The 12,845-nt window shown below is 54.3% G+C and overlaps 1 protein-coding gene across 1 annotated transcript; it reads left to right on the top strand.

Moving 5' to 3' along the window:
- The first annotated feature begins 5,903 nt into the window (after nt 1-5,903).
- Nucleotides 5,904-12,613, top strand: LOC129152026 (pulmonary surfactant-associated protein D-like). Its single transcript, XM_054729006.1, has 7 exons — nt 5,904-6,099; nt 7,576-7,692; nt 7,932-8,048; nt 8,321-8,437; nt 8,822-8,938; nt 9,515-9,598; nt 12,168-12,613. Exons 1-7 carry the CDS (start codon nt 5,904-5,906, stop codon nt 12,545-12,547), a joined length of 1,128 nt encoding a protein of 375 aa, XP_054584981.1. The 3' UTR covers nt 12,548-12,613.
- Nucleotides 12,614-12,845: the final 232 nt, after the last annotated feature.

The raw sequence follows: 12,845 nt of genomic DNA, 5'->3' as shown, positions 1-12,845 counted from the left end.
CCCAGTGGTGGTTTTTTTGTTCTCTCAAGTTGGGTGCTCTAGGCATGTCCCTTGTGTGAGTTAAATTGGCCCATCTGAGTTAAGCCTTCAGGCTGGGTGACTATAGGGGTAAAGCTCACCCCTATAGTCACCATCTATGAGATGCTGTGCAGGGGCTGCCCTCTCAGGCACGCTGTTCCCAGCAGAATCTGGTGTCTGCCAGGTTCCCTCTTTGGGTGAGCGACTTGTGTGGCTAGTTGTGATGAGCTCTAGTGAGGCGTGAAGGCCTTCCCCAATTGTGTTGGTTCTGGGTCCACTGGGGTGGGTTTCATGTGCAGGTTGCCCTCAGTCACTGTTTGTGTCTGTGAGCTAGACCTGCATGTGTGTGGGATGGGCCAATTTGTGTAAAAGATTCAGCTTCTCCCAGCTTAGAGCTGCTGACAGATCTGTCTCCAACAATCAGCTCTTCTGACCCCTCCGCCCCTCTGAGTTTGCATCCATGAGGGGAAATTAGTTCCTGTTTCAAAGCCAAACCCCTCAGTTTCTGCCAGTCTCCAACTCTAGTTCCCCCTAGAAGGGCCTGCTATACTGTAGGTTCGGGTTGGGTGTAGCCAGCTGTCTCCTCTTCAAGAACAAGTTCAGCCACCCTTGGCTTAGGGGTACAGATCAAAGGAGTCTCTAATTGAGGATGATTCTGGCCCAGCCTGCAGGGATGGGCTAAGCATTTCTTCCTGGTCCCAGACAATAGCCTCCGAGGGTCTCACACTTTGAATATCCTCCCTCTCTGAGCCATTCACCCCCCCCCCACCCCCCCAGAATTGCACCCATTGGGGATATTTGGGACTTGGCAGGGCTCATCCAAACAGTCTCCCATTGGTGATGATGCTCACAACCTGTAGGAGGTGGGGCAGGCACTTCTCCTTCCTGGGACATTAGGGGAGCTCACATTTGCTTCCCTGCAATGAAGCCTCAGAGACCAGCCCTTGCTTGATTGGCTCCCAGACAGAAGCCTCCTTGGGAGACCCAATCCAAAAATCCCAGCTCTGTGCAGCTCTCTGGCACCCTTGCACCACCAGGCCAAGAGGAGGGGTGAAACTCAGCCTTGCACAGCACTCAGGTTTCTCCATGTCTGTCTTACCAGGGCGAGGCTGCAATTCTCAGCTACGTTCAGCTCCTAACCCAGGTGGACAGGCTGAAACTCTGGCTCTCCTGCACCATCGTAACCAGCAGTATGGGCCGAAAAGTCCCAGTCCTGAGCTAGTTCCCTGTGCCGCCACACCCAACAGGATGGGGCAGGCCTAGGAGCTCAAAGGTTGGGGAAGGAGTGCCATCTGTGTGTGTGAGGTGGGAGAGACCGTTCCTCACCACCAGCCCACACAGTTTAATCACTGACTGGGTCTTTCCTTAAAGCCTTTCCAGAGAACAGGGCCCCTCAAAGTCCTGCCAGGCTTAAAACCCAAGTATGGCTGAGTGCAGAGGGAACTCCAGGCTGGTGCTGCAGCAATGGGAGTGCTCCTTCCCTAGGATGGTGCGGTCAGAGTCTCCCAGGTGGACAGGATCCCCACTGATTCCCACTACCTGCTGGACATGGGCTCCACTCCTGTCTCTCTTGCTCTGGGTTGGGGATCCCTGCGTGGGGTTGAGACCCCACATTGCTAGGGGGAGGGAGTTTGGCAGCTGTGCTGTCCCCCTGGCTTCCCAGCTGTCCCTGCCTGAGGGGATCTCCCTTTCTGCATCTCCACAGCTCTTAGCAGTCTCTACCTGGCTTTTCCTGTGCTCCTTGATTATACTATTTCAGCTCAGCTATAGTTTAATTTGTTTTTCAAGTTGATTGCTCTGCAATTTAGCTGTAAATCCCATCTGACTCCAGAAGCAAGTGACACAGCTTCCAGCTACCCTACAGTTATCCTGGAATCCCAGCTGCTGTCATTTGTTTATTTGACAATCTGAGGGAAAAGAGGTCAGTGCCCCTGACTCAATAGTCAGGTATTGCATGTTTTAAAAAGCCTTGCAGGACACTGTTTGACAATTGCTGCCCTATAGCAAGCATGTCAAACTCCAGGCCAACCTGTAACATGCCTCACTTACTTATTTAAATGGCTGTGAGTTTGACATGCTTGCCCTACAGTCTAGCACTGATAAGAAAGGTAATGGGTCTGCTGAGCTGCAGTTTCAGCAATGATGTGGGCAAGCACCTGGTAAACCAAACATCCAGGCTGCAGCTCAGCTCTGACAAAAGTGCAGCTAATGACGTCCATTAGGGGCTGCAGGTATTGCTGAGGCTGCAGGATAGTAGCAGTGGCCAGCAACCTAAGAAACTGTGTGATCATCCTAGCCCTCATCTTTCACACAGGGTGGTTCAGTGGTCATCTGCATGAAAGCCATTGTGGTCCTCATTTGCGATCTGACTCTTCTCACCTGTGTTGGTGTCACTGAGGAAGGCAAAGGTTATCATTGCAACAGGAGTGTCTGGGTTGGGTCATAAATAAAATTAGACTCTGTTGTAATGTGGAGTTAGACGAAGGAAACACTATAGTCTGTGTTATAGGGGAATGCCAGGCATTGAGAGGGAGTACTTAATAGGCTAGGAGGTAGCAGTTAATAGAAGCTAAGTTGCAAACAGAGAAGACATATAAGGTTTCTGAAATAAAAGTCCACCATAAATAGGAGTTTGTCTGGCTACCAGGAAAAGACTTGTCAGGTAGGCTCTGTGGGGAGTGGAGAGCAATGGTTCAGGTCAGTTCAGCCTCCATGCTGATCCAGATCTCTGGGAGGCACACGAACATCCTAGCATGGGGATGTTAATAATGAAAGAGTTTTATCATTTGGGGCACAAGTGGCTCTACTATGGGATCCTGCTTCAAAACATTGCAGTATGGGAAACAAGAGCCTTTCCTACGAGCCGAGGAAAACTGGCATTATAGACTCTACAATACACAAGGAGATGCCACAGCAGCAACAAAACCCAGGAGCAGTCAGCACCCCCAATGGAGTGGCCAAAGGAGAGTATTGCAGGCATTGGGCAGCTGGTATGTGGACCTAGGCAAAGGTCCATTGATGCAAGAGGTGAAGCCACAGGGACCTAGAAGGGAGCAGAGATGACAGCAACAGCAGTAGGGCAGGCAACCGCCCCATGGCCACTGGAAGTCAGAGTTTCCTGGGGGAGGCCTGCAATAGTGTATCAGCAACTCAGGGTCCAAACTGCTCACTAGAGCAATACACAGAGGCAACACCAGCTAAGGAAGTGGAGAGATGATGGCAAGGATTTAAGGACATCCATCCCATAAAAACCAAGTGAGAGGCACCCAGATCTAGACCAGGAAGCAAAAGAGTGACTTCCCAGCCACCGTCCTCACAGAATGCTGCAGCCTCGACAACCCCTCTAGCTACTCCACCCCTGCCCAGAAATGCCAAGGAGCTCCCAGCTCTTTCCCGCTATCTGGGTAGTGATGTTGAGGTGAAGGAGAAAGGGAATTTGGCATAGAAAGCCCTGACTCTTGAAATATGCAAATGTGTGTGCTTTGGCAATATTTGTAGGTTATTGGGCAACTTGCTTCCACATCTGCCCCTCACTCTGCTTCCTTGGCTTTGGTCTTCTCAGGAACTCAGATTTGAGGATATTTGTAAAACCCAGACATTGATGATGCCGCTGAACACCCAGAGCTCAGTGAGCTGCAGATGAGGTCATGCTCTGAGGGTGCTCTGTAAACTCTAAGGTGACAGGTGTGCAGTGTTGGGAACTCAGTGGCAAGTTTCCAGAACCCAGGTGGGGTGAGAGTGAGTCAACAAGGAAGAAAGTTATCCAAAAGAGTTCTTAGAGGACCAACACCTGGTGGCTCAGGTTGCAGGGCAGCATAAATAGCCCCTGTTTGTGGGCCAAGGAAGCGCTCATTGCCTGGGGACCCTGAGCCCTCGAGGAAACAATGGTGAGTGCCCAGCGAATGTCCCCCTGCCCATTTGGGGTGCTCTAATGTACTGGTGTTGAGGAAGACAGGGTCTATGTAGATCTTCTGGTCTGAGAGGTGTGGGTGTGGGTTGGGTGTGGGCTTGAGAGGGCAGCATAGTGGGGGAAGAGGACCGTTCTTCTGCCCCTCACTCTGCTTCCTTTGCTCAGTGGGAGATTTGCCTTCTGGGCTGGGGTAGGTGGGTGTGTGTGGGATATGACACACACCTGGACCCCAGAAGCCATTGTCAGGAAGCCTCAGGAGGGAATGCAATTTCAACTTCTCGTTTGGCTCTCTGCATCCCTGATTTCTTCAAAAGGAAGGTGGTGGAGGAGAAACAGCCCAGGCCTTCCCAGGCCCGGGGTCAAAGCCCATCCTGGTACCAACTGCCCGTTGGACATGGATAAACATCCTTCCTCTTAGCTTCAAATCTTTGTCTTAAAAATACACCCACTGGACAAGTTTACTGATTTCCAATTAATTTTTAGAGGCGTCACTTTTCAATATACTTTAGTCTGACATCAAGGCATAAAGTGAACACTATGTGGTTTAAGGGGATGTGGCTCTGCCCAGTACCTCTATAGGCCCAGCGAAGAGGCCTCATCCAAGTCCTAGGTCTCCAACCCTGTGAGATGGCTCCTGCCCAGGCCCCTTTCTGCTACAATGAGCTCTGGTGCCCTCTGTGCCATCTTGAGCTCATGGGAAGAATGCCTGTTGCTTTTCATTCTTCCCCAGATGTGGGCACAGGGCCCTTGAATTGTGGCAGCTGCACACCGGGGGGCAATGCCCTGGCTCAGGCTGGATGCTTTGGTGCTCATGGCCGAGCCTCTGATCCAGCAAGGGCCACGCTGCTGGCCTGTGTTTAGAGACTCCCATGATTCCCAAGACGTGGTAAACTCAGAATGAGAAAGAACTGGTGCAAACAGGGTCCTCCGCAGCCCAGAACCACCAGCAGGTGACAAAGAAAGCACTTCTGTGTCCAGGAAGGCCCTCCACTGCCTGCCCCTCAGGCTGCCTGGCGATCCTTTCTCCTTTGCTCCGTCCCTCAGGCTTGTTCCCAGCCTCTGCAACTCCCATGCGCGCTTTCCTGGCTCCTAACTGTACAGTTTCTCTCAAGAGGAAAGAAGCCCACCATTGGGAGTGACCAGGTCCTGCACCCACCCTGACCTCACTTAGCTGCGGAGTCCCTCTCACATGTCACTGGACACCCTAGTGCACATCTGTGTTTCCTACACCTAAAACCCCCCTTTCCCTGACGGAGCACACCTCACATGCCCTCCTCCACGAGGCCCCTCTCCCAAGTCGTCCCAGGTGGAGGGCCAGCACTCTAGGCATCCCCGGGTCTCTCCAGCTATTCTGAGAACCTTTTTTAGGTTCCATCTGGAACTTTCTTCATGGAGACAGCGTCTAGTCCAGGAATGGCAGACCACCGGCAAACATGTAGCCATGTGCCCATCTTGTGTTAGGACACATGGCACTGAGCATTCTGGCTCCTTTCCAGACAAGCACTGAAACCGCCAGTGCTAGTCCATGCACGGGTGCAAGTGACAGGAAATGGGTCTGCCCGGCCACCTTACTAATACAGACAGGGAGAAGGAGGTTCAAAGAGGGGGACTGTCCTGCCCAAAGCACTTCCTGAATCCTTCCTGCTGTGACAGGTGGCCTCAGTGAGGAGTGCACATCCTAGCCGTGCTGATGGCAGTGAAAGGAAAGTCACTAGAAGGGACAAAACGGGGCTCTGAGAAGTGGTAGATGTTGCTGATAACCCATGTCAGAGTTCAGCTGGTAGCTCATGCCCACTCAGGCCAGACTGTATGGCCGCCTTATCCTAAGGTGCTTTGGGAGTCCTGCAGCTCCTGATCCCACAGAAGGGAGAGGTGGTAGGAAGTGCCTCTCTGACTTCTGGGCGGTGGGCTAAGCACTAACCGTGTTCTGGAACCAAGAGCATGTCCTTTCTCTTTCTGTCCACCCCTGAAGGCCATGCTTCTCCTCCTCTCTGTGCTGGTCCTGCTCACACAGCCTCCAAGGTCATGGGGAGCAGAGGTGACGACGGCTTCCCAGAAACATTTGGTTGATGCCTGCACCCTGGTCATGTGTGGCCCTGTGGAGAATGGCCTGCCTGGTCGTGATGGACGAGATGGGAAAGAGGGCCCCCGGGGCGAGAAGGGGGATCCAGGTAGGGCTAGAGCCATGGGCTTGTCCTGGTGGGCATGGGTGGGCATGGAATTGGGACCAACTCAGCAACTATGGGTATTCTGCTGTGCAAGCCCTGGAAATGGAAGCCCACCTCCTGGGGAATAGGTCCCCTGGACATTCAGTCCACCTGAAACAACTCGTTACCAGTTGGCAAATGATAGGCAGTCCTGAGCCCTGAGGTGTTTTTTCCCCTGCCCTAGGGGTCAGGATTCCTCCCCTAGGATCTTCTGATCCCTCTCACCCCAAGAATTGCAAATTGTGGGTAAATGACTGGTATTCGGGGCCCTCTAGGACCAAGCTGTGGCACTTTACAATTGTTCATTGTGGTGCAATGATTTCTGTGCAGTGTATTAATATCTAACTAAATTCTACTGCATGAGAGGTGGGCAAAGATGAGGCCCTGTGGCCCCACACTCAGGCCTGATCAAAAGGATTTACCTAAATGCAGTACGGAGAGGAGGAAATAGAGCTCATAATTCATAACTGGACGTTTGTAGCTTTTGACCTTCACCTGTTTTGCCCACCACCCAGCTCCCATCTTATGCATTTATGAGTTCAGGTTCTTTGTTTTGTTTCTTAGAATCCAGATATAAGTGAGATCACACTGTATCTGTCTCAATTTGTATGACGTATGGCACTTAGCATAATTCCTTCAAGATCCATTCATGTGTGGCAAATGGTAGGATTTTTTTTTTATGGCTGAATAATATTCCAGTGTGTGTGTGACATTTTTATCCCTCCATCCATTATGGACACTATTAGGTTGTTTCCACCTCTTGGCTACTGTAAAAAATGTTGCAATGAACATGAGGGTACAGATATCTTTTCAAATTAGTGTTTCATTTCCTTTGGATAAAACCCAGAAGTGGTATTGCTGGATCATACTTTTTAAAAAATTATCTTTTTTAATGTCTTCAGGAAACTCCATATTGGTCTCCATAGTGGCTGCACCAATTTACACTCCCACCAACAGTGCATAGGGGTTCTTCTCCACATCCTCACCAACACTTGTGAGCTTTTGTTTTTTATAGTCGCCATTCTAGGAGGGGTGAGATGATATCTCGTGGGTTTGATTTGCATTTCCCTGGTGATTCCTGTCAGGGACCATTTCTGATATAAAGTTTGGTCCTAGGAAGGGGAAAGCCAGGAGCCCATGATCCAGGGTAAAAGCTGACAGATCCCCTGCTGTAATCCTGCAGCCTCGGGGCAGGCAGGGTGCACTGCATGGAAATCAGACAGTCCTTGGCTGGACCCCCCTCCAGCTCTGGCAGGCCTGTTTCCTCACCTGTGAAACGGGGCTGTGCACACCCGTCTCCTGGGTCACCACTGGACTGAGGAGTGTGGAGGCGGAATGTCTACACCTGCGGAACCTGAAGGAACGCAGGGACTAGCCCTGCAGTGCTGGCTCCTCCTAGGCCCAGGGCCAGGTTTATGCCCATTTCTTCTGCTGCTACAGGTTCACCAGGAGCTACAGGGCCAATGGGGATGCCTGGACCTGTTGGCCCAGTTGGGCCCAAAGGGGACAACGGCCCTGCTGGAGAACCTGGACCGAAGGGAGACTCGGGGCCAAGTGGTGAGCAGTGGCGTGGACTGCAATGCCTGCCACTAGGCCATGCGGGAGGATGCACATACCCACCCAGGAAGGAGGGTGCCCTGCGGGTGGCACAGGGTTCACGCGGGGAAGGCGTTAATTCTGCTGGGCGGCGTCTGTATGATGGTGCTGTTCTCTGACCTCTATGACTGCTCTCACCTTCTCACGCTCTCCCGCTTTCAACAAGACTGAGTGGACTGATTGGCTGGTCCTTTTCCCAGGACCTCCGGGACCTGCAGGTCCACCCGGGCCGGATGGAAGAGAGGGTCCCTCGGGAATGCAGGGGGATGTAGGACCCCAAGGCGCACCAGGCCCCAAAGGAGAGCCTGGGCCCAAAGGTAAGAGGTTGGTGTGTGGTGTCCCGGAAGGGAGAGGGAGGAGTGACAATGGCAATCCCTGATGAGACCTAAGGATGCTCAGCGTGCCAGGGAAGCCAGTCCATCACCTTGGCAGCCTTGCTATGGCCCCTGCCCCCCACACCCCACATGTAGAGGAGCCCAGACAGTGGGGTGCACAGCCCCCCAGTCCTCCTTCTCCATGTGGAGCCAAGGAAATGATCCAGCTAGCACACAGTCTCAGCAGCCTTTGTCCCAATCTGTTCCTTCCTCAGGAGAAGTGGGTGCACCAGGCGTGCAGGGCTCTGTAGGGCCAAGAGGCCCCCCAGGTCTCAAAGGAGAGCAAGGTGCCCCTGGTGAGCGTGGAGCCCCTGGGAATGCAGGCCCACCAGGTGAGTGATGGGCAAAGCTGGGGCAGGCCTTCGGGTCTCCTGTGTCCACCTGAAGCTGTGGATTCCTGTCCCTGCCCCATCACCCCGCCAGCTCAGAGCTGCAACCCTGGGCCCTGGGGAGTGTGTGCAAGGAGGTGCCTCGCTGGGCTTGAGCTCTGTAACTGGAGAAAGTGTGGTGTGAGCAGCAGGGACAGTCTGCATCCTGGGAAGGCCGGGTGCTGGGTGATGGGACAGTAGTGTACAGAGAGGGTGTTTGGCTGGCTTTGGGATAGACTGTAAGTGGGAGGGTGTATTGCTGGACAATAGCACAGTCCATATTCTGGGAGGGGGAAAATGCAGGAAAATGTGTGCCGAGATCACCCTCTTCTTCTTGTCTGATCTCAGGACCTGCAGGACCCCTGGGACTACCAGGACCTCCAGGCGCCAGGGGCCCCCCAGGACTGAAGGGGGACAGAGGTGCTCCTGGGGAGAGAGGAGCAAAGGGAGAGAGTGGACTTCCAGGTAAGGTCACCTCCCGTAGTTCTGGGCGCCCCACCAGGGTGCAGAGGGAGGAGGGCCCTCTGCTCACTGGTCAGCCCTTTGTGGGGGCCTGGAGGGGCGTTGTGAAAGCAGGAAAGGCTGAGGGGCTGAAGGCAGGAAGATGAGGCTCTGGGTTAGACTCGGTGCTCGGGGAAGGGGAAGCCTGAGCAGCTTCCCATCTGGTCACTGGGACAGCTCAGCTCTCTTCCCAGCTCATCAGAGAGCTTTGAGAATCAAATAACCCAGAGATGGGGAGCACTTGAGGGACATGCAATCCCAGCCCTCTCCCACCACCCCGGGAATGTGCTCCCAGACTCTAAGTATTTGTTGTGAAATGTCATCTGGGTCAGAGTTAGTGGGGTGCTAGGACCTGCCCAGGGCACAGTGTGCTCACAACAGAGCCTCAGGGAACCCGAGGGCAGCAGGGCCAGCTGGGACCCAGCTCCTTCCCCTCCCCCAGGAAAGCCTGTCACTGAGCACCCTTCCCTTGGGACCCGGACTCTGAGCCGATCCCTGACTGTGAGGGACTGGTCTTCACTGGGCCTCTCTTTCCTGCAGACATCGCTGCTCTGAGGCGGCAGGTGGAGGCCTTGCAGGGGCAGGTAGGACGCCTTCAGGGAGACTTCCTTCAGTATAAGAAAGGTGAGTTCCTGGACCTGGACCTGGACCTGAGCCAGTCGCCAAGGCAGGCCCCAGGCGGGATCTGTGTTTGGGTTTGGAGTTGGCCGGGCCTGAGGCAGGCCTGGTCCTAGAATTGGGGGCTCTAGGATGGTATTGGGTTTGGACGATGGGCTGGACCTGGGACTGGGGCAGGACCTGGGACTAAGCATAGGGTGGGGCAGAGAGGGCAGCCACATGTTCCAGGAGCTGGAAGCAGATGCAAGGGACACGTATCAGGCTGTGGCTCCTACACCAGCTAAGTGGGCTGGCGCCAGCATGGTCAAGGATACCAGGCTCCAGCCCCCACCATCACTGCCACCTGGGACCTGAGCCAGATCAATGCCCCAAGCCCAGCTGTTCAGACCTTCCCTCCTGCTGACCTGTGCTGGGCCCAGGACACCCCACGACCCAGGATGCATTTCTTATCTCTATGGGGCTAGGTGTACAAACCCCTCAAGATGTTGCTGCCCAGCCCACAGCAGCAGCGCCTCCAGACACTGTCCTGAGAGTTGGGGCTGGGATGCTGTGCTTGGGTTCAAGGCTTGAGGGTGTGACTTTGGCATGTGGCCATTGAGTGTCTCACCTGAGACAGGCCCTGGGTCCGGCAGGGGCAGGCTGCCTCTGGGCTCTGCCCAGTGCTGGGCTCTCTCGTCCCCCCTGGGTGTTCATGGTGGAGACTCTTCCCTAACCTGGGTGCTGAGGAGTCAGAGGCCCCCAGGAGCACAGCCAGTGCCCTGTGCCTGTGGGCATCTCCACCTGAGTCCTTAATTTTCCCCTCCTCCTCCCTGCTTTCCCCATGTCAGCTTTCAGCTCAGATCATTCAGCAAATCTCATTGATCCAAAGAGGAGTTTTTGAAGGAGGCGGGCATGCGGGGTACGACATAGGGTTTGGCTCCTACGTACCTAAGGCCACTGAGTACCCACATACCAAGGGTGAGGTTTCAAGCATTTGGTATGTCTCCCTCTCTCCACAAACATGCAAGTGTGCTCACTCCCTCACATGCACACTAATACACACAAAGGAAAATTCATGATATGCACTGCCACATGTGTGTGTATGACACACAAGCCATCACTCACCTCATGTTATTTACACCCATGAGCACAAACGCATATTCACACACACCCAGATGGGCCTTCTGTGTTGCCATGAACCTTCAGATGGACACGTGGCCATATTCATGTGTGCACACACAGACCCTCCCGGGCACATGTAATGAGTGGCAGATGAACTCTTGTCCAGGGCTGCTCTGGGTGCCCTCCTGAGCCTGTGGACAGTCTGCCCCCTGAACCCTGTGGAAGGGTCACGGTGGTTCGGGGTGCAGCCTGGGCTCCTCAGCAGCCCTTTGGGGCTGCAGCACAGCCCTCTCAGGAGCCCTGAAGGCTTCTATGCACGAACCCAGAAGTCAAAGAGATGGAAAATGAGCCCGGCCAGCATGGCACGTGCTTGAGCGTCGGCCTATGAACCAGGAGATTATCATTGGATCCCTGGTCAGGGCATGTGCCCGGGCTGTGGGCGTGATCCCCAGTAGGGGGCGTGCAGGAGGAAGCCAATCAATGATTCTCTGTCATCATTGAGGTTTCTATCATTCTCTCCCTCTCCCTTCCCTCTGAAATCAATAAAAATATATTAAAGCACACACACACACACACACACACACACACACACACACACACACAAAGGGTGGAAAATGAGATGGAATGAAAAGAGCTGTTGAATGTCACACAGGTGATGCTTTTATCAATTGTATTCCCATCTTAGAGATGAGGAACTGGTAACCCCCAAAAAGGAAGTGATTTTCCCTGCCACCTGGACAGTCATGGCCAAGGGGGGCTGAATACCTGGCCCTCTGGTTCCCAGACAGCGCTCTCTCCAGCACTGACTCTCTCCTGCCCCTGACGCCCATGCACACCTCTCAGCTGTCTTCATTCTCTCTCCCAGCCCTCCAGCCGCACCCACATGCACACCTAGGCACCACCACTGGGCTGCACACAGTGCAGAGACTAGCACATCGCTGCCCTCAGAGGGCCCACCCTCCCCTCTTCTTTCCCACGTCCACACACGGCACGGACCTCCCTGCCAATGCCACCTGCCCTGCTGTTATGCAGGGTCCCAGTGAGAGCAGAGGGAGCATCTTCCTTGTTTGCAGCTCTCAGAGGCCGCACGATGCCATTTCGCTGCACCATGCCAAAGCTTTCCAGTCCCGCCCAGGAACTGGGAAACCGATTCCGCCTTGCAACATGGGGTGAGATAGAAAGAGCACGTCTCAGCTTTAGTGTGAGATCAGATAAGGGTGACTCCCCAACTCCACATGTGATGGTTAATGAAGCTGAGCTACCCTCTCTGAGCCCAGTGTTCTCACCTGTAACTAGACAGGCAGGCCCACCTTCCAGAGCGCACCATGGAGCTGGAGTCTCACCTTTGTCCTCCCTGGTGCTCTGAGGCCCTCTATGGGAGGCCCGGGGCTCTGGTTGGAGCACAAAGGTCTCAGAGCCATGGAGCTATGGCAGGTGCTCCCAGAACCCCAACCTCACTGTCCTCTCCTCCTAGTGGAGCTCTTCCCCAACGGCCGAGGTGTTGGCCAGAAGGTCTTCAAGGCATCAGGCTTTGTGAAACGTTTCCAGGAGGCAAAGCAAGTGTGCGCACAGGCCGGGGGGCAGCTGCCCTCCCCACGCTCTGCAGCTGAGAACAAGGCCTTGCAACAGCTGGTGGAGGCTGAGAACAAGGGTGCTGCGTTCCTGAGCATGACTGACTCCCAGACGGAGGGCAAGTTCACCTACCCAGGAGGGGAGCCCCTGGGTTATTCCAACTGGAACACCGGGGAGCCCAACAACAAAGATGGCAATGAGGACTGTGTGGAGATCTTCACCAACGGCAAGTGGAATGACATACCCTGTGAAGAGAAGCGCCTTGTGATCTGCGAGTTCTGAGCCCCCATGGTGGGTGGGGGAGCCATGGGATGAGGCCTCGCTTCTGCACAGAACCGTGGGATGAGGCCAGCCAAGGGCTCCCATGGAACTCCTCTCTCAGAATAAAATACACAACTGGCTTCACACACTGGCTGCCCTGTCAGGGGGAGAAGGGGCCAGCCTGCTTTCCCAGTTGCAAGGGATAAAATTAGGTCCCCAAATCCAAAGGCTCCTCCTCAGCCCTCTGCCTCCTCAAACTGTCCACCCAGCTTGTCACTCCCTCCTCTGTCACTCCCTCCTCTGTCACTCCCTCTTCTGT

This window comes from Eptesicus fuscus, chromosome 17, assembly GCF_027574615.1.
Source record: "Eptesicus fuscus isolate TK198812 chromosome 17, DD_ASM_mEF_20220401, whole genome shotgun sequence".
NCBI classification, from domain to species: Eukaryota; Metazoa; Chordata; class Mammalia; order Chiroptera; family Vespertilionidae; genus Eptesicus; species Eptesicus fuscus.
Note: the sequence above shows the minus strand (reverse complement) of the source record. Positions and strands in the feature narration are given on the sequence as shown.